This window comes from Sinohyriopsis cumingii, chromosome 1 (assembly GCF_028554795.1).
Source record: "Sinohyriopsis cumingii isolate HCF-2022 chromosome 1, ASM2855479v2, whole genome shotgun sequence".
Lineage (NCBI taxonomy): Eukaryota > Metazoa > Mollusca > Bivalvia > Unionida > Unionidae > Sinohyriopsis > Sinohyriopsis cumingii.
The window spans coordinates 5,524,991-5,548,159 of NC_142961.1; the positions used below are offsets into that span (position 1 = coordinate 5,524,991).

Here is a 23,169-nt window from a genome sequence, read left to right on the forward strand (position 1 = left end):
AACGAGATCCTATTCGCGGCGGCAAGAAAAACGTTATTCTTGATAAAAATTCACTACCAGGATTATTATTAGGTATCGATGGTCCTTATTACGCCAAGGCGTATCCGGTCAGCGCAGTTGTTTATGGAATTTATCGGCTAAATAATAATCCGGATATTAAAAATTTGCCTGTGATGAAAAAATCATCGGTGATAAATTGCGTAGCTGAACGCGTAATCGAGCACATGAAAAATACTCGACGTGGATCTGGTTTAACCCAATTAAGGCTAGATAAAATTAATGCGTGGGCGGAGACCGTCGTTGATGGAGCGTCGATAGATGACGTAGCTGTGTTGAGCAAAAAATTAAAATTTCCAATCACGGTAAAAACGTTATCGGGAGAAATATTATACTCGTCGCCGTATAAATCTCGAGGAGCGCCAATCGAGATTATTGATCATAATTCTCACGCGTGGTCGCATTCGGTAATGATATTTCCACGAGAACGCGTGGTTACATTTTATCCAACAAATTTTGTAGCAGAAAATAACACAACAAATTTTATGACAGATAATTCCAATGCCATGTTTAGATTTATCAAAAAATTAAGCAAATCAGATCCAATATCGGTCTGGTTATTCTCGAGCGAAGAAAAATACGATCAATTTATTCTGCCATGTGGTGATATTTACAGAGATGAAATATTACACAAATCGATGAGAGAACTCGCGGTAAGATATTCGTCAAATCCCGATCAATTATTGACAAATTGTTTTACTATTTCATCCGTTGCCGCTCACGCTGCTAGAGAACGAAATTCGTGGAAACCGACAAGAAGTGAATTTCTCGCCGATATTCAACATAGCTGTATCGAATACGGCCATGGAGGATTGTGGAATACCAAATACGAGTACGATGATATGATCTGCGTTGATATGAGCGCGTGTTATCCTGGAAGTTTTCTTGGATATGGTGATTGTGCCAGGTACTTTGCTAAATTTGGTCATCCTACCAGCGAGATGACGAGAGTTGCAATTAACGGACCGTTACCTGATTTTGTTATGACCGGATTTGCTTGTGTTACGTCATTTGAATTTGCTGAAAATTTGCACAAAATTTGTTATATTTGGTTCGGTAGGCATTTCTCTCAGCGTCGTTGGGTCCCCACGGTGTTATTGAGATATATGCTGGATTCGTCGATGCTGGTATCGCTGACGGTAAGTGAGGCAATTATCTCGTATAAAAAACAAACAAACGTGTGGTTGCCTACAGATTGTGATAATGCGAAAGATATCGGAAGAAAAATAATAGGTAAATTTACTCAAGGTGGATCCGTTGATCACAAACACAGGCACGCTAGATTATTTATCAGTGACACTGAGATGGATTTTATAATCGCCGATACAGCGTCACGGGGAATATTTTGTAACAGAGAAAATATTATCGTTGACGGAACAAAGTTAGGTACCTTGATTAGCTATCTTGATGGAGAATCGGCGCAATATACTCATCTACGATCGTCGATGCTCGCTTACGTAAGCATAAATTTACTTTCGATGATAAACAAATTTTCTGATATCGCAGTAAGAGTCGCAACGGATTCGTTCTATATCGATAAAAAATACCAAGACAGGTTGGAAAATTTAATTACCGACGGTAGTTCAAGGGGAACCTGGAGAATAAAAAATGAAAATATTCTTGGATATTGTGAAGACGCTGACGTTGAGGATCGTGATGAATTTCACCGAGGTAGATTTGGAGAATCTTCGATTCTGGAAATGTCCGTGGCTGCATCTGCGTTCGATCCAACGCTGCAAATTTGTTTACCTAAATGGACCTGGCGGTAGCGGCAAAACAACGCGAGTGATAAAATTATTTGCAAATTCTGATATGATCGTATTAACGCCCACACATAGATTAGCGCGAGAAATAAAGCAACGTGGCGTTAATTCTTGCACGTACCATAGCTATTTCAAATACAGCGGCGGATCATGGGATTCGGCGCCTATGGGCGATAAATATATCAACAAGATTATAATTTTCGATGAAATTTGCACGGTAAATTTAGATATACTAAAATCGTTTTTAGCTTGGCTAGGAGAAAAAAATACCGCCGTGATAATGTGCGGTGATCATGGTCAACCTAATCCGACTGATGGTGAATCGCCTCATGAGTGGCTTAGGAGTTTTGTTGATTATTACGAGGAAATCGATGCTGATTATAGATCAACAGATAATTTGTTGACCGAGTTTAAAAAATTAATTCGATTACAGCCAGATAAGGTCCAATGTGACGTTATGAGAAAAATAATCGATGAAACATCGATGAGCGATTTTCTAAATTTGTGGCATCCCGATCATCTGATCGTCGCTAGCAGAAAAATAGTTCGTGATATTATTCAGGAAAGGTTATTCAAGCTACATTGTGAGAAATTTCCAGCGTTGCAGGTGCCGCTGTGTTATAGGCCTGCCGATACTAGGCGACAAAATATCAATGTTATTTTGCCAAATGGAGAGGAAAAAAATTTAGTTTTGAACGATATTATCTTTGTTGATATTAATCTTGTCAATGACGCGCTAAACGCAGAAAAATCACCGTGGAAATTAGGTTACGCGACAACGATACATTCGTCGCAGGGATTAACCGTCGATGGTAAAGTTTGGATCGTCGATGATATAATTACTTGGTCAAATTTGGTTTACTTGGCTGTATCTAGAGTTAGAAAATTATCCCAGTTAGGTCGAATTCGAATGGATTATCTTAGTGACGCTGGCGGTAATTGAGTATCTTCGGGAATTACCTGTAATTCTTCCTTGGTAAATCCGCGTTGTGGAGCTAACGAATCTAGTATATAAATTGCCGGTCTTCCTGACGATCTTGTTACGGCGGGTATTTTGTGCGTGGTAACGCTCCAAATTGGATCGGTTGCTCTTTTTCGTCCTCCTTCAGCTTCGCCTTCTTTGTACAAATACCTGACGGTGATATTACCTAACACAGGCTGCATCGTAGAATCTCGCTTTCTCGGTATATTTGATTTTGTAATAGCAATTGCCGGTTTCATTGATATCGCTCGAGTTGGTTCGTTATTTAACGCGTTAATTACCTGAGGTAATCTTAATACCCAATCATGGGATCGTTTATCTTGAATAAATTCACGCGCGTATTGGTATCCGAATAATCGTTCAGCAAGCGTTTTGTTAAAAAGTTCTACGATCGCTTGATCGCGATGAACACCTACGTGACCGCGTCGGATTTTAACGTTATTTTTTTTCATTAATGAGGTAACCGCACCGAGAAATTCCCTTCCTGGATCAATCTGGAGAAGCTTCGGCCATGTTAATGGGGATCGTGCATAAATTTCGCTAAATGCGTTAGCAATTTCCGTTGATGTTTTATTCGATAATGGCGCCGCTTCCTTGTATCTGCTAGCGATATCAATGACGGTTAAAACGTATTTGTAGGTGACACCGTTGACGGTATCGTGAGGAAGAAACATTAGGTCCGCTTGATGTACCTCATTGGGAATACTAACGGTGAAACTCGCGTATGGTATTTTTTTAGGCGGAGGAAGGTATATCGGCCAAATTGCCTGTTTCGATAACCACAATGCAGCCATGGATCTTTTTACCTTAGCAGCTTTGGCAAGTTTGGTAATCGCTGATTTTCCTCGCCAGAATCCTCGTGGAGAATAATATATTTCTTCCATATTATTTACCAGCACCGAATACTAATTTGCTTTTCATCGCGCCTTTGATTAACCACGCTGCTAATTGTTCTTTGAGGGTCTTGTTGGGAATTGCATTTAAGGCGTGAATTAGTTTTATATCAGCGAGATGCCTTTGTTGTAGATCTCCGCTATAATATGCGAGATCGTGATTGTAACAAGCTTCATCGATGGCGTTTATTGGATTTTCACCTTGTTTTGGTCGTTTATTTTTATCGAGTCTGATATCGAGTCTCGTTCCAGGCCCACAGTAATTGTATCCAGGTAGATGTTTCTCTCCGGGATATTTCGCCCAGGGTAATCCAGGCAGATTTTTTAAGGAGGCTGCGATGTCTCCTCCGTGTTTAGTTTTTTTTTTTTTGACAAATCTGAATTTGCGTGTGTTGCAAATTTCGCATTCTCCCGCGATTGCGTTTCTGTTATTGCGTGTGATGATTTCGGTCGGATTTATCGTAGCTGTGTGCGTGCGACACTTAACACAATATAGATCCATAATATTTTATAACATGAATGTAATTGATTTTTCAGCCACGAAACGACGCGAGCGAGTGAAACATCACGCGGCGTTACCAAATTCGATAAGAATGATAATCATTGGCCCATCAGGGTCAGGAAAAACACAGTTATTGTTGAATCTGATAATGGGATAAATTGTATCCGATTGCACCATCCGTTGACGATCAACGTTGTTATCAAGTTTTGAAAGATTTCAGCGACAATATCGGTGAAGGCGTGATCGAATTCATCACGGATATCAATGAAGCTCCTTCCGTGGAAAGTCTTGACGGTGATATTAATAATCTTGTTGTTTACGATGATGTTATGCTCGATAAACAAACAAATCCGGCAAGAATATTTTCACGTGGCAGGCACAAGAATACCGATGTTATTTACGTGACACAGAGATATACGCAGATTCCGAAGGTAATTGGGGATAATTGTAATATTTTATCGGTATTCAACGGCGTGGACACACACACGCTGAGAAATATCCATCAAACCTGGTGTAACGGCGACATGGATATAAATAAATTTAGAAATTTGTTTAGCCGCGCTCAGTCAGCGCCGCATGGTTTCATCACGATAAATTTGCACGATCCACGTGGTCGATATCGCATCGGTCTTGATCAAATTTATTCGTGAAATGGCAGCGATATTTGCAACAAAAAAATAGAACAAAATCATAGCACATTTCCGCGAAAAATTTGCCTGTGGTGTGACACACTATGGGGGGGGGGTCCGGGTCTGAGTGATGCGGAAATTGACCCTCGTAGAAGACTTTGTTTTTGCTTTCTGAGGCTTCTACGAGAAAAGTTTTCGTAGAAAGGTTTTTTAGGTCTGCGCACCGAGGTCTGTTCAGCTTCCCTTTGGTGAGAAAAATTTTATTTTTGTCTGGGGTATCATGTTTTTATGACACACTAGAGGGGGGGGGGCGTCCTGATGCATAGGGTCTATTATATGCGAAAATTGACCCTCGTAGAAGGCCGTAAAAATGAAAATAAAGGCTTCTACGAGAAAAGTTTTCGTAGAAAGGTTTTTTAGGTCTGTGCACCGAGGTCTGTTCAGCTTCCCTGCTGCTTAAATTTACATAAACTAACGGATGTTGTTATGGCTCATTAATTTCTAGGTCAATACAAAAATTTCCAGTATCAGCAGCAAGTTGAAATAAATTAGTTGAAACATAATAAAGTTAAAAGGTTGAATTCCTATAGAAACAGCCATGTAAAGTTTCTCAAGCCTAACCGATTTTCTGTTTCACTTGTTTGTCTTGTCTATGTTTTGCATTTGCCTTTGAAAAAGACTCATTAAAGAGTCCAAAGTGCTCAGGCCAGCTAGATACTGGTCTCACTGTTCGTTGTCAGTTTATTATATATATATATATATATATATATATATATATATATATATATATATATATATACACACACACACATACACACATAAAGGTTTAGAATTAGGTCTTTCGTCGATCCAGAATAAAGGCCGGTTAAGTAAGCACATATATTTTGTTAATCAGACCTCATAAAAAATACAGGTTGTTTTTCAATATCCCTCATCACGTTGGCGGCGAGAGGCTTCTAGGCGGGGGGGGGGGGGCAATGTTCTATAGTGGCGCCGACATTTATTTTAGTTCCCACCCCCTCATACATATAAATTTTGTGAAGAATCGCCCCTTTATACTAAAGCGAAACACTTTGAAAATTTCAACGAACCAAATAAAAACCAACAACAAAACAAATCAATTGCTCCTCCCACCCTCCCCTCACGCAGCACAGGCTCTCTTTTGTATTACTTTGTCTTTGTACGTATCCCTGTGCTGAATATTGAATAGGGGACGACCCCGACCACAACTCAGATCACTATTAGTCGACGAAACAAAATACAAACCAGTCGGCGAGAGACAATATGATACAGCCGATGACACAGTCTACAACTCGTGGCAAAATCTGGTTGATGACTAGAGTGACACAGTAAGAGACCCGGATAACGACCAATTCGGCGAGCTGAAACCGGGAATACGTCAAATGCCAATGGAGCAGACTTCTGTCAAATTTGGAGCACTAAACCTTGGACAGATAGAGCTGGGAACATACATACATACATACATACATACATACATACATACATACATACATACATACATACATACATACATACGTACGTATGATTGGTTTTCGATCACGGAATCTGGAGTTCGAATTTACTTCTTGATTGGAGATTACGGCTCAGTATTTCATGGGGTTTTTTTTTACGTACATACATACATACATACATACATACATACATACATACAAGTTTTTGTGACAATATCAAATTAGTTGCGTAGTTGAATATATAAGGTAAATAAATACACAAAGAAATGAATGAAATAGTTCATTAATAATAATAATAATAATAATAATAATAGTAATAATAATTCTTATTTAGCGAGGATAACACATTTGGTCATCAAAGACCCATATGCGATTTGCTCTTAGATGTTAATAGAATATGTTGCAGAAAAGTCACATACACACTCAGGTATGTTCACCCACGAAGCTCAAGCAGATTTAATATAATAATGAAATAATATTTGTAACTGTGGGTAATAGGTACATATATGAACAATATACTATACACAGGTAAACACATTTCAGCATGTCATATATACATAGGTAGAATAAAACATGCACAGATTATCTCTAGATAGAATTATAAAATTTTGTATTGGGAGACATTAATATATCATTTCAGATGGTCAAAGAGAAATTCTTAAATGAAGTTTTAAACGAAGCAATGGAATTTGACTAATACATCCTCAGGGGTAAGAATTCCTAAAGGAAAATGCTGATACATTTAAAAAAAAAAAAACTTTTTGAAATGATTGGTTTTCGATCACGGAATCTGGAGTTCGAATTTACTTCTTGATTGGAGATTACGGCTCAGTATTTCATGTTTTTTTTTTTTTTTTTTTTTTTTTTTTTGTTCAGTTAGGTCAAAGAAATAATCTGGAGAAAGACTGTATACATGCTAATATGTCATGATTCCGTTAAAATAAAGAGCACTTTTTTGTTTGCCTGAGATAAATTGATGGTTCATTTTCATCAACAAATTTCTGATGTTCTAAATACTCTTAGACAAAGTCTAAGTCCCTCACTGTCTTCTACTCTCTTGACTGAAAGTATGAATTCGACATTGGTATTTTATTTTCTTTCACCAAGGGATTTAAAGGTCAAGAAAAGTGTGAATAACTTCGCACAAAGATCCAAGGTTACATAAAAGTATGCCTTGCAAAACATGTGTCAAGGACAGAAATGTGTTAAGTGCTGATACGTCGAGAATAATTCCTTGATATACAGATAGTTGCCCGACAAAAGGCTAGCTGGCGTGTACCTACATGTCTGTTTGCAACCACTTTTATAGGATAATACAGAATTATTGTCGGAAATATAAAGCATGATTCTCTCTGAGATTTAAATCCTGTTCTACTTACTTACACCTAGAAATTTGCGGTCGCACATCTATGGTGCCGATTATGACGACGGAAAATTAAAATTGCATTCCTAACTGGGCAAAGAAGTTGCTAGACGTTCGTCTGTTTACATACCATAATTAACGCTTGGGACAGACAATTAGAATGTTTTTTTTTCTTCTAACATTGCCAAAATAAAAATATGCTGAAATAAAAAAATTGTCATGCCTATTTATATGTCAAGCTTGTCACTTTTCATACCCATCAGACAGTCCCTCTCCTCAGTCATGCAACTCACCATACTTCCCCTCTAGGGACTACCCCCCCCCCCCCAAAAAAAAAAAGATCGTTCCGCGTTTTTAACATATCTCAACAATATGGTGGTAGGAGTTCAGTGGTTTGAGACCTTAGACTCATGTTCAGTAGGATATATGATTGATTTCAAACATCGCATAAGTTTGCCTCCACTGCTGGTGAAATGTGACCTTTCGCAATTCTATACTTTGTCTCCAAAAACCAATGAATACGTAAATAATAGCAGTAGTAACACTGCTACTACTACTACTACTACTATTACTACTACTACTACTATTACTACTACTACTATTACTACTACTACTACTACTATTATACTACTACTACTATTACTACTACTACTACTATTACTACTACTACTACTATTACTACTACTACTACTATTACTATTATTACTACTACTATTATACTACTACTACTATTACTACTACTACTATTACTACTACTACTACTATTACTACTACTATTACTACTACTACTATTACTACTACTACTACTATTACTACTACTACTGCTACTACTACTATTATATTACTACTACTATTACTACTACTGCTACTACTACTACTATTACTAATACTAATACTAATACTACTAGTATTAATAATAAAGATTAAAGACAACAATAATTAAATGAATAAACAAAATATAATCGTCCTTATCATCATCTTCATTTTGTTTATGTAGGTGCAAATGATCACTTCCGTAAGTTATTACTGGCATGAAAGCATCTTGGTAGCAGATAAAACTTCAGAGATACAACCTCCATGTTAAGCATCACCTCCTGACATCGCTTAGATTAATTCTTTGTGCTTTCTTAGCAATACCGCTGTTATTTTGATACATGTACAGTTTCCTCTGTCCTACACCAACCTATAGCGTCAGTGATCACACCACACACACACACACCCAACGCCACACGCAGAAAAAACGTTGTCTGCGCGTGTAAGAGAGAGAGAGAGAGAGAAAGAGAGAGAGAGAGAGAGAGAGAGAGAGAGAGAGAAAGAGAGAGAGAGAGAGAGAGAGAGAGAGTAATTTTTATAAAAATGTTCCACAATTATGAGAGAGGCAATATAAGTACCTCAGCGACTTCACTATCCGGGGTGTGATGCACTCGTTATTTTGGGCCTTCAGTCATTGTCTGGTAATAGATCGTCAGCATGAAAATAATTTGAAGTACACCACCACTATCTATATCAATTATGTTAAAGTTAAATTATTATCTAGAGTATATGCTTTTAGTATGATCTCTATTTAGTACGACTATACTAAATGTAAAATACCATTTTTTTGTAAGACAAAAGAAAATAACGCAAGAATTAGGCAGATACAACTTTTCATTGCTAATACCTTTATAAAATGTTTTCCAAATTGTGTTTGTCTGTTTCTTTTATAACTTGTAGTTTGCTTTGTTGATTTATAAATAGACGTAAATTTGTATCAAGTTTGAACATACATTACAAAAGCCACGAGAGTAATATCTTTGGAAAAGGATTGGAAACAATGTGAAAAGTTCCTCTCCTTTATACGGAAGGAATTCACATTGTGTTATAATAGAATCGCTAACATAAACAGAACACTGATTAGTCAATGGGTAGGAAAGAAAATTACAGCATGAAATAGAGTTGTATTTTTCATCAGTTGCATCGACCACGTATAATAGTGTAACAATCCATCCAATGGATTACCGACCGAGCAATGTCAAACCCTGGAGCGATTCCGCTAGAAGTCATAAGTTTCTCCATATTCCAAAGACTTCCATAAAACTACTGTTGTAAATTGGAAAGTTCAACGTGTCCATTCTTTAATAATTTTGCTATAATTACTACAAGACCACAGATCTCACAACTTCCCAAATGTTTATTAATCGCACAACTGCATGGCTTCTCTTCATTAACTTTCCCTACCGTCAGCATTTCACGCCGTAAAACTTTATTAATCGTCCACCCAATACAGGGAACTATTTTTCCTACGCCACCTTACGCCCGTTAAATCGTTTTTTTTTTTAAAGCCACATTTCGCCTGTAACTTTGCATCACATTTGCCACCATGGCAACATAAATGGTATTTGCCGACAACGGAACAGTCCCTTCTCGTTTATTCCATTGTGTAGTTTATCTTTCTCCAATGATAAATACTGCACCTGGAGTCACACAACCAATGTACACAACTAGATTTGAATAGGGATTATTGAACTTCAGGGGAGTCACACAACCAATGTACACAACTAGATTTGAATAGGGATTATTGAACTTCAGGGGAGTCACACAACCAATGTACACAACTAGATTTGAATAGGGGTTATTGAACTCCAGGGATACTCATGCGGATCTGACCTGAATTCACCAAAAGTAAACCATGGTATCATGGAACTCACTAACACTTCACTCCTTGACTTTTGCTTCTAGTAACTGGCTAATTATTTCGGGCTAAGGAATATTTCCCCACGACCTACTTCCCATAATCAAACAAGTAATTGCAAAAATCTAAGAATTCCTTAAAATTAACTTTAAAATATAACTTGACAGTAAAAGTAATCAGACATTCCACACTTGAATTGAACTGATATTCACCAACAGCTGGTTTATGTTATATGTTCACAAGGCCTTAAGTTCCATAGGAAAAATACATTCAGGGCAGTCTTTTCTCCCCTTTCTAACTGTACTGATGTATTGTAATTAATAACTAGTATAGATCGCCTTCTTAAGTTATTCTTCAATAACAAATAACATTACAATGAGTATATGCAAAAATGGAACAATATATCAAATGTAAATAAAAGCATCACAGTAATCATCATCATCATCATCATTACTGTTTTATATATCACAGTCTCTTTCACAAGGGGGTATAAAAGGCAAGTAAAAGGGCACGTGACTTGTAAAGTTACAAGTTACGTTATGTTATGCAGTGCTTACCTGGCTAAAGGACAGAAATTTGTTAAGTGATGACAGATTGAGACTGTTTAATTTATTGAAAGATTACTGGCTGACAAATGGACAATAACAGTTTACCTACATCCGTGTTTATTGAATTACAACCAACATTGCAAGATAATACATAATTCTTGTAGGAAAATGATAATATGAAGTAAGATTATCACTAAAATCTAAATCCTGTTGACTGGCTTACACGATGATATTTGAGTCGTACATCTATAGTGCGGATTCCATGACGGAATATTAAAGCTGCATTTCTAATTGAGCACATGACTTGCGACACTTTCAACGTTTGCATATCAGACTGTACTCTTGAGACAGATAAAAAATGATAAAGAGTTAGAATCTTATATTTCAAACATCAGAAAATAAAAATATGCTAATAATCAAAAATTTACCTGCATTTTCCAATGCTATATTTGTCTCTTTTTGGTCACATCATGCATTCCCTCTCCCCAGATGTGCAATATACCAAATTCCTCCTCTTGGGACGCATCCCAAAAAGATATATCCATGTTGAAAACATATGGCCTCGACATGTGTTTCGTGAACAAAATACGGTTAATTTGAGTCCTGCTGTTCATCCTGCGTTCAAATCTCTACTTCATGACGATAACATTTATACAAATTAATTAAGAAAAACATCGACAATATGGTGTCGTCAACTCAGTGGTGGATGCCTTGGACTCGTGACCAAAAGGGCGCCACTTCAATTCTGATAGTACGATCAGACCAACTCAGTTACAGACGCTTGTCCTTAGGCAAGGCACTTTACCAGCCTCGACATGATACAACGTTCATAGTGTTCCTGTGCCTAATAATCACCAACCCAAGCTAACCATACATTTCGATACATTTCACTCCTGGCAAAGCACTCTATGAGTAATTTATTTACCGCCATGTCACAAGGACCCAAAGACTCTACAAATGAACAAGCAAATCCAAGCGGCTTCTCATTGGCTGAATTCAATAGTCATGAGGTTATGGACAGCATGTTTGAAATGATCATCAAGACCTTCCAGTCTGTATCTTGAAGGACAAACAGGCTCATGAAGATGGCAAGATTGCAGTCTATATCTTTCTAGTCTATTAAATGCAGACGTTTGAAAATAAATGAGCTACATCCAGTTCAAATGATGCGAATAAAGGAGTTTTCACACAAAATTCGATGATATCAACCTCGAAATGATAGTATTTAGCGAGACGGCAGGCCAAAGTATTTGTAAAGTTTCAGAGGTTGAAAAACGCATTGTTTTACAAGAAATAAGAAGATGGTATTTGTGCTATTACATGACTGCAATATTCTTGTCGTCCCCTTGTGTCTATCCATGAACTTTTAAATGTATATTGTTATTTATATTTAATTTGTATTGTGCAATTGATCTTTGCCCATAGCTGATGGCAGGAGTTGTCCTACCTTACTATCATTTTTTCATAAAGAACATTTCTTTAGCTAATACTTGTCTATGACTTTAGATACTATTATAAGATCATTATCATTGGAAGTAAACATGCTTACAGATCGCGAGTTTAAGGTCTGTTTATGTTTAAAAATTAAGAATCTCTTGAACCAAGTTGTTTACGAATTTGATGGGAAAGTAACCTTCATCCTAGTTCTGTTATTGTGTCTTAGCTTTCATAATTACGTATTCCATATCACCAGTCTGAATGAATCAGTTTAAGTTATGTTTCAGTTAATATTTGAGAGGCTTTATTAATTAGATCAAACTTAATAAATGGGTTTATTTTTTTTATCAAGATCTCTGACAAATACGGTTATGATGGTGATCCATGCATTTTAATGAGGTGATAATGCATTTTAACCGGATGAGCATGTTAATAATCAAAGAATCCTCTGTCGGATCAGATTTTGATCGGATTTGTTTTATAGTCTTTTATCATTAAGACTCTGGCCAATTCTGGTTATGATCAGGAACTTGTTTCTGTTATGAGTTAACTTTATGTCGGATTTGTTTTAGTTGTAACAACCCTGGAGACCGAAATTTGATCAGACTTTGCTCAGACTTGATCAATAAGCTTATACAGTTATGCTCTTGGGTTCTACAATAAGTGAGACTGTGCATTTGGTTTTATATCTGTATGTATGATGAATTGCTAGTTAACCTATTGGCAAATTGAGTTCTTTTTTGGATATGTTCTCGTGGTTTTGAATAGATTTACATATGGCATAAATGAAAGTTCAAACATGTATATGAAGAAGCTACTTGTAATTTACAAGTGTTTTGTTGACACACCCAGCCTATCTGATCAAAACAGTGTATAAAAGGGCTCCACAGGCCATCTGTAGACAAGAGCCCTTTCCAGTGGTATATCGTCGAAACTGTACTGGTAAGTCTCTCTCTTACAAAGGTTTATTTGTCTGTATCTCTTCGTTCGTGTCTGTATCTATCTGATTATACATTTAATCCATCAATGTTCTGTCATTAATTCGTGCCGTCACAGTATCTATGTTATATATATATATATATATATATATATATATATATATATATATATATATATATATATATATATATATATATATATATATGTCTCTTTATTCGTGCATTTATTCCCCCGAATACACCACTAAACATGTTTTGGCGTACATCCTTAAAATTTAATAGCTGACCTCTATTTGCACCCTGTCGAAAATAAATCTGCGGGCGCCCCCGTTTGCAACATACTTATGATTCGACTACAAAGATATTACTACGCTGATGTCAGCATCCAAATGTGGGATATATTCAATATTTATCTTTGAAGACTTTTTCTCAATCCTTTAGAAAGGGCGTGACTGCAATTTGTACGTCAAACATAGGCGTACATGTGTATGTCTGAGTTAATAGCAATCTGACCAAATGTGTCACTTGCGTGCCAGTCATGTGAGTAATGTATGTGCTTTTAATGAAATAAGAAATAAGCTGCTTGTCATCTGTTTGGATACATGAACAGTTCAAAGAAATGCACATATATACTTTGTTTATAAGAACAATAAGAGATATGGGATTTCACTGACATGGCCTATATTCAACAATATAACCATGATTAATCCTGCTTGAATAATACATTCTTATTTTAAATTAAAATAATTCGTTTCCAATATGACTAAAACACATTAAACTACACAATCTCCAAGTAAAATACGCCAACTTTAAAACCCAAAATAGTAGACGAAACATCTTGCTGTACAAAATGTCAGAAAACAAAATTTAATTGGTGATCTTTCCATAAATATCTCATTACGCTACCCATTGAGCTCTCGTCAGGCATCATTCTCAGTGAGCACACGTTATCCGAGGTATTTTGAATTAATCAACTCTGTCTTCTTTTTGCAATTCTGATATTTTTCATTAAACGGGGAATAAGTGTTTGAAATAGACATGAATTTGCGTAAACTTTCTTTTTCTGTAATAACGTTACTTTTCTAAACAAGGCAGCGATAACTGCTTTCCACTACAGCCGTAGCTACAAATTGTTCTTTTCTGAGCATATATTTATCTACAGTTTGGTCTGTAAATAATGATGGTTACGTGCATCGATCCCCCCTCAGGACATATGTAAGAGCAAGGAAACTGACAGGAACGAGAATTTCTTTTCCATCTAGTGATTAGAAATGCTCTTATTACCTAGAAATTCTCAAAATATAGGCTACTCGTATTGCTGCTTTTCAGACAATCATGCAATTTCCTTACATAAACCAACTCTTTGGTCTTCGAATGCAATATAGCAGCAGAGGTGGCGAACAGACCTTTTGCTAAAATGTAACTTTGAAAACTAAAAACCTCATACGCAAAAAATAACAAAATAAGGTCACTGACGCTAAACCAACACCTCTAACTTTACCGAGAGTTTCTCTCCAAGAGTCTCTCTTGGGGCTTAGTTTTTTTTTGTTACTTTATCGTTGTCGTTAGTGTTTTTTAAAAAGCATATATGTAGTCGTTTCCGCACCGGACTTCTAACTGAGGTCGCGCCTCCTCTGCTGCTATAATTATCAACCAAATATTTTATCGAGACCTACACGATATCTTGTTCTGGGATCGTGTAAATTTATCGTTATAAATCCGTGTGGGGTAGTTTGTGCTTTTGAAAAGAAATCTTTAAATCTAAGTATATCCATATCTCCGCTGCACCAAGTCTGATGAATGTTTCAGCGGATTCAGAATTATCGAGTATATTTTCTTGTTTTTGTTTAAGAGAATCACGAATGGGCAAAAACTTTTTGATTGCTTCTAATCTTTCTCGACCTAATCTAGCAGTATAAGATTCAGCACCAGGTGCCGTTATTGATATAAATAATGATCTAATTATAGCAGCAGAGGAGGCGCGACCTCAGTTAGATGTCCGGTGGGTAAACGACAACATATACTTTTTAAAAAACACAAACGACAATGATAAAGTAACAAAAAAAACCTAACCCCCAAGAGAGACTCTTGGAGAGAAACTCTCGGTAAAGTTAGAGGTTTTGGTGACCTTATATTTTTTTTAAAAATTCGTATGAGGTTTTTAGTTTTCAAAGTTACATTTTAGCAAAGAGTCTGTTCGCCTCCTCTGCTGCTAATACTAACCATGAAGAGGTAGTAAGCACAAAATGAGTACGTGATAAAGCACGGTGTATCTTCAGTCTGTCTTTTCTAGTCCTGACCATAAAGAGGTTGTGATCTTTCACATCGCTCGTAGTGGTGGTAATGATTATGCTGCTGCTACTGCTAATGATGCTAACGACGTCGAAAATGAAGATACAAATTTAGACAGTATGGTGCTAATGATGAAGAAACCGAACGAAATGCTGATGGTATTACCATTATTCCTACTAATTATAATAAGATTATTATTATTATTATTATTATTATTATTATTATTTCTCATATGTCCATTTCTTTATCTTTGCAGATTACCAGTCATGACAACCTTAATCCCCTTTGTAGTCATTTTTCTGGTCAGCGTTCAGGCATCCTCAATCACAGGATTGAAAAAGGAATTTGAGGAAGATTCTAAGAGAGGTACTCCTATTTATATACATACATTTCTATACTGTATATTATATTCCGTATTTATCCATACACATGAAAGATGCTGCGTTTTTATTTAGGTTTTAGAAACGAAGGTCCGATGAATAGTCTCCCTTTTTTGTTCTATCATCCTTCAAAACAGCAAAATTCCCAAGAAAATGACCAGCTATTTCAAATAAGAGCAAGGGACTTTCCCTGAGTGTCAAAGTAAAACGTAGAGAAAACATTACAGTTTCGGACGTTGTGCAGTCAAAAATGAAAAACATTCTCAAAAATTGATTTATTATCCTTTGCACTGCAGAACAATAAATCCCTTGTCGAGAAATGGTAGCCTCATTTTCTGTCATTGTTGCACAACCTCTTATTTTCCACACCATCAATAAAAATAATTATTTTTGTCCCCTAATCTATCGTGCAAAGAACTCTATCTAATCAAAATTTTTCAAACTGTAGCTACATAAGACAATTATAAATAATATTCTAAGGATATATATATGTACACCCCTCAACAAATTGTGTCAAAAATAAGAGACAATACATGCACAAAGACTAAACCAGGTATGGCGTTGCCACCATCGCCACCATTCATGTGAGATGGAAAATCAGTTTTACTACACAAACCGGACAAAACTAGGACATTTTGAATCAGGACATTAGCTCCTACAGGATATAGGAATTTAAAGATGGACTTCTGGTAATTTAAAAAATACCAAATTTGTCTTCTTGAATGAAGATGCCACAAATCTGAAAGATCGCCATTTTTACCAGACAGAAGCTTCGACTTGCTGATTTAATTCGATATTAAGACAGTATATTATGAACACCAATATTTTTTAAATGTTAATGCAAAATGAATTTTTAACAAAATGCTCACCGTTTCGTTGTAGTAAAAGAGCTATTGATCTTGGAAGAAAGTGATGGGATAACTACATACGATGTTGAAAACATCTGTGCGACATTTGGTGCACTCAACCAGAAAGAACAAATGGAAGCTATTGGCAACTTATTTCAGTTCCCATCGAGCTTCCAGGACTTAACGACTTGCAGTGGCAGCACTTGTTCAGTTTGTGTATTGGGAAAAAGTAAGTCAATCTGTGATAGGCTAACAATGACGGTGATGTCCACAACTAGACAGCGTTTGTAAAACACATATCCCCTCACTTACTTATTCATTCATATCTTCTACGTTTTTGGGAACTTTGTACATGAAATTCAAAAATGCGGATATATTATTTTTCAGTGAAAACAAGCTACATTAGATATGCAACTGTACGAGGCTTTAGGGCTATCGTTGATATGTAACAACCAGGGACTTACAGTTGGGTCATAACTCAAGAATTACACGCACGCACGCACGCACGCACACACACACACACACACATATATATATATATATATATATATATATATATATATATATATATATATATATATATATATATATATATATATATAAAATCTACTTAGAGTACGAATTAAAAGTTCTCTAACCTGTATGATAATATTATTTGTATTATATATATATATAGCGGGGGGGGGGGGGGGCATTGGGTTAGAAACAAAACACATATTGCTACAAGTTATATCGGAGGTGGGTTTGAGGGTGGAGTAAGTATTCCAACAGGTTTCGTTAATTTTCGTCTGAATGTGTGTGTGAATTGGATTTTTAACGTAGCTTTAACAATTTTTCAGTTATATCGCTACGATGTCTGCAGTGTGGCAGCGTATAGCGATGTCTAGCACTGGGGCATCATGCCGCAAACATGTAGCGAGATGTCCCACCCAGTCACATTATCATGGCACCTGGCGTACCAATCCTAACACTAATCTCTTAATGCTGAGCTCCTAGCGACGCAGCTCTTAGTACCATTTTTGTAAGTCTTTAGTACGATTTGGCTTGGGCGACCTCCCGCATCCGAGGCGGACGCTCTAACCACTAGGCCACCGGAACGGTCTTCGTCTGAATGTGTAGGAGACTTTAGCGTCATGGACAGACATAACACGTGTTTACTTTGTTTTATAGTTGTTGCATGTAGATGTCACTATTGACACTTGCGCAGTGGTTAGTATCACCTTCTGTTAATCAAATATGTTTAATTTAGACTCCTTCTATCTTCAATTAATAATGATCAATGCGAAATTTTAACTGCTTACTTACTGATTTTTTTCAAAGTAGCTTCAGTGACATTTATGAGGAATTGTCAAAAAGGATAGAAAGCATGACATGCATGAATGATTTTAATGTTCGCAGTTTAATTAGTTGCAATAATCGGGTTAAGAAAAAAAATAAGTCCGAGATGCACATACATGTAAAATGGTTTGTATTCTAACGACAACTTTCCTATAATTTCTTTCTGCATTAAAGATAAATTCAAGACCCATTCCTTATCACTGTATTATTTCAATATGGCAATTTATTGGCATATCTCTTCCTGTGTTACAGTTTGCGTCGCGATAACCTATCGGGAAAGAACGAAAGACTTCAACATTTGCATTAAGGTCGCAGGAATTCCACTTCTTTGCAAGACGTTGGCAGGTAAACGCAAAGATATATATATATATATATATATATATATATATATATATATATATATATATATATATATATATATATATATATATATATATATATTCCCACAGAAGTTAATTTTAATATATGTAAAAGTAGAATTATTTTCTGCATTGAACTTTTAGAGAAATTCTTTTCAGTCTTGAAAACAGGTGTTACACGGCATGCGTTTGGTTAATCTCGTATCATTAATCAGAGATACCCAATCATCTGCACATAATAACACAGCCCCGCACCAAGAGTTCCTGTACAATTATAATGAAAAGTTAACTATAACTTCAGCTAGTTTATATATACATTAAAATAACATGGCATTTAATGTGATGGTAAAAAGCAATTTAATATACCAGTATTATTAGTATATGAAATTGTGATCGGCCCATGGCGCAGTAATACGCATAAATAAACATCCTCGCCAGCGTCTGCAGTTGATTCTAGATCAATGATCAATTTCCACACATTAATCATTGGTGTCATATGAAAATAACGATAAAAAGTATTATTAATCCCCGTTTTCTAAATTAATTAAATACGGTACACATTTTCATCACAACCCTTTCTGCGTTATGTTCCCCTTGCCCTCTCATGCATAACGGACAATCTACGCAGAAATGTGGAGTGAGGGAGAAAAGGAATTTGGGCTGGATTAAAAACTTAAAATAGAAATTACACCAAGTAACCTACAAAAATATGGTTCGTCGTAACGATATGTGTGCACTTTCCTTGGGATTTATATACAGTGTTTATCAATGATATAAAGTTGCAAATCATGTCGACATTATACGGTAAATTTCTCGGTTACTTGGTACGCATACTCTGATGTATTTTTAATGTTTTGTTGTTGTTGTTGTTTCTTAAACATAACATAATGTTCTAAAACTCGATTATTATTAATTAAATATTAAAATGTCCAAAGGCCTCTCTCTTTCTCTCTCTCTCTCTCTCTCTCTCTCTCTCTCTCTCTCTCTCTCTCTCTATCTCTGGACCATCGTAGCAAGATACAGGCTAAAATCTGTAAAATGTCCAGCGAAGAGGATTTTCGTTTGTGTCATTCCATGATGTCTCTGGACTTATGAATAATGGTAAAAGTTAAGTCAACCCGACCAAAGGATCAGAGAGAGAGAGAGAGAGTTTTAAAGAGAGAGATTGAATTTTATGGTCGGTATTACTGCTACAAAAGCAGAATAATGACTTCGATCAACTGTAAATATATTAAAATATTTTAATTACCTCTTATTGGTTCGTCACTTCGCTTAATGTCTATTCCCCATTAATTTCCATGCTCTAGTACGTGAATGGTTAAGCGTTCATGTGAATGGCGTAGCTAACCAAGTGTTTATAGTACTGTACTTTCATCATTAAAACCATCTTTCATGTTAACATCATAAGTGTGTATTATATGGATTTAATCAATCTGAAGAAAATAGAAACTAGAAAAAGATAACAATCAACTTATCAAAATCCAAAAGTGACTATGAATAGCCACAAAGAGCAGAGAACTACATTTTGTAGCGGACACACCCGGGGATGTGAGGAATTCATTCACTCGATCAATACACAGCTGCCTGTAGTAAGTCTTGATTCCGTTCAAAGGGCAAATATATGTATTTGTATGTGATATAAATGAAATATATGTATAGTTTGTACGCTGTATCAATGATATACCACTCGTATAAATTTTTTCATTAAAAGAAAACTCGGCAAGCGTCGTTTCCTTTTAATGAATAATTTATACATCTCGTGGTATATCATTGATACAGCGTACATACTACACACACACACACACACACACACAAACACACATAAGAACACATCACCAAAACTGATGTTACTCAATCAGTGTTATATGCACTCGTGTGTAGCAGACACACTCGCATGACGAATTAATTCTCACGTATCTACACAGTCATTCCGGATTCCTATGAAAGAAATCAAGGCATATATAATTAATTACAGAGAATTATAAATACACACCAGTCAGAACCGAAAGTGCTATCCCTGGATTCCTATAAAAGAATGCTTCATTTTTTTTGGTGATGTCTGCTTAGTCGTGAGGGAATTTTGGGCACGTGTGCGCAGGCAGGGCGATTGGTTTCTTTTACCCGCGGACCTGGGTTCGAATCTCCATAGAGTAAGAATTAAAAATTCTCTAACCTGTATGATAGTATTAATTGTATTAAAATATTAATTCTGCCCACTATTATAGGAATCCAGAGATAGCACTTTCCGTTCTGTCTGGTGTATATTTATAATTCTCTCTCTCTCTCTCTCTCTCTCTCTCTCTATATATATATATATATATATATATATATACACACACACACACACACACACATATATATATATATATATATATATATATATATATATATATATATATATATATATATATATATATATATATAGTGATTTATTTTTTGCTTGTTTTCTATTACACAAGCTTGTCAATAATATTAAACTCTTCCTTCTTTTTCCTTTGTCTTATCTAAAATGCTACAAAACCCTTAGCAATATCCAATTATCATTTTACGAGCCATCCATGTATATATCGACCATAGAGATATCACATGCCTTGAAAATTTGCGTTCAAAAGCATTTCTAGGTAACTTAGTCCATTTATGCCTCCGTGTAACAATCCCGTTGTGGTAAAGAGGGCATTTGTAAGGTGTTTTGAGTGGTCGTTATACACCGGCACAAGTATCTATCTATCTATCTATCAATCTATCTATCCATCCATCCATCCATCCATCCATCTATCTATCTATCTATCTATCTATCTATCTATCTATCTATCTATCTATCTATCTATCTATCTATCTTTAATGAATGTATAAATGAGTTATTATTTTTATTTATTTATTTAGTTCCGGAAAAGGACCTCTGCCTGGAGATTTTCGGTTTTAAATTTTGTGCTGGACTTCATGATGTGGGAATCATGGAGGGGAAAGTCTGCTTTGTTCTGAAGTTAGTTTTAGTTGGAATTACCGTGAACGTCCCGAAAATATGCCTGTCGCTATAGATGTCTTTATTGCAACAATGGGCTTTGGAATACACGAATTGCTTATTGGTATAAAAATTATCCGTCTTGATAGAATTTGGATAAAGAAAACTCTTACGTTATGACTAAAATCATAAAAAGTGGACAAGTTTCCATATTTCCTGTCTTACAAAAAGCGAACAGCTCAAAGTAGACACTGACTATTTCGTGTGTTTTTTTATATATAAAACAAACCAAACAAATGATCTTTTCTATTTAACATAGATATTTAAACGCAAGTCGTTGGAAGAGCAACAACATGGACCATCCTTGTTATTGTAAATTCTTTATAAATAAAAGTCCTTACTGTGAAAACAAAATTCTTTTCACGCACTCCAAATATACATTAAATTTGGGAAAGCACTGATGATACACAGTTTGCTTTACAATGCCATTCTATAAGGAAAACGGTGAACGAAAGTTAATATCGAGTTCTTTCTATCAATATAGCTGTCGAAGTATTTATATCTTTATTGCTTTATTGTTTCCAGACCAGATATCAACAGCAACATACAATATATGTAACAGCACAGCACTATATATATATATATATATATATATATATATATATATATATATATATATATATATATATATATATATATATATATATATATATATATATATATATATATATATATATATATATATATATATATATATATATATATATATACGCACAGAGAGAGAGAGAGAGATGCCTACACATCCATACACAAATACATATGCATAAACACACATATATATACCTAAACTGCAAACACATACACAGACATATAAATGCACACAAACACACATAACATTATATATAAACACATACATATGCACATACATATATACAAGGACATACCTTTCATTGGAATTAAGCCAAATATCAGGTTTATCTTTTAATCATAACGTACAACTTAAGAGTAATGTTTTTACAATATGACAATTATTTTAAAGAATGTATCATGGCTGTAATTGATCTAATGGGTGATGTCACGTTGAAATTTTCATCTTAAGTAATGCATCATCGCTATAAATAATCTGACGGATGATGTTACGTTGAAATTTTCATCTTAAGTAATGCATCTTTCCTATAAATGATCTGACGGATGATGTTATGTTGAAATTTTCATCTTAAGTAATGCATCATGGCTATAATTGATCTGACGGACAATGTTACTTTGACATTTTCATCTTAAGTAATGCATTATTGCTATAAATAATCTGACGGATAATGTAACGTTGAAATTTTCATCTTAAGTAATGCATCGTTGCTATAATTGATCTGACGGATAATGTTACGTTGAAATTTTCATCTTAAGTAATGCATTATGGCTATAATTGATCTGACGGATAATGTAACGTTGAAATTTTCATCTTAAGTAATGCATCGTTGCTATAATTGATCTGACGGATGATGTTATGTTGAAATTTTCATCTTAAGTAATGCATCATTGCTATAAATGATCTGACGGACGATGTTCCAGTCATTGAACGGGTAGTTCTGATTCAATATAACATTGGATTCACTTTGAAATTTCTATACGATAATTCTCGGTACTTCCACCACCCACCCACCCACCCACCCAAGAAAAAGAATTTTTTAAAAAATGACTTCGACATTTCAGGATATTTTCTACGTATATCAAAGTA

At 35.4% G+C, this 23,169-nt stretch overlaps 1 protein-coding gene across 1 annotated transcript; it reads left to right on the top strand.

The window, feature by feature from the left end:
* The first annotated feature begins 13,147 nt into the window (after positions 1-13,147).
* On the top strand, positions 13,148-21,848 carry LOC149806351 (uncharacterized). Its single transcript, XM_089951881.1, has 5 exons — positions 13,148-13,259; positions 15,804-15,913; positions 16,810-17,004; positions 18,366-18,458; positions 21,356-21,848. Exons 2-5 carry the CDS (start codon positions 15,814-15,816, stop codon positions 21,508-21,510), a joined length of 543 nt encoding a protein of 180 aa, XP_089808007.1. The 5' UTR covers positions 13,148-13,259; positions 15,804-15,813; the 3' UTR covers positions 21,511-21,848.
* The last annotated feature ends 1,321 nt before the right edge of the window (positions 21,849-23,169 follow it).

What these genes read in the sequence shown, in the direction of transcription:
- LOC149806351 (XM_089951881.1), top strand. Translation starts at nt 15,814, where the DNA reads ATGACAACCTTAATCCCCTTTGTAGTCATTTTTCTGGTCAGCGTTCAG. An exon ending in TGAGGAAGATTCTAAGAGAG is followed by an intron (nt 15,914 to 16,809) that starts GTACTCCTATTT and finishes GTTTCGTTGTAG; the next exon opens with TAAAAGAGCTATTGATCTTG. An exon ending in AGTTTGTGTATTGGGAAAAA is followed by an intron (nt 17,005 to 18,365) that starts GTAAGTCAATCT and finishes CCTGTGTTACAG; the next exon opens with TTTGCGTCGCGATAACCTAT.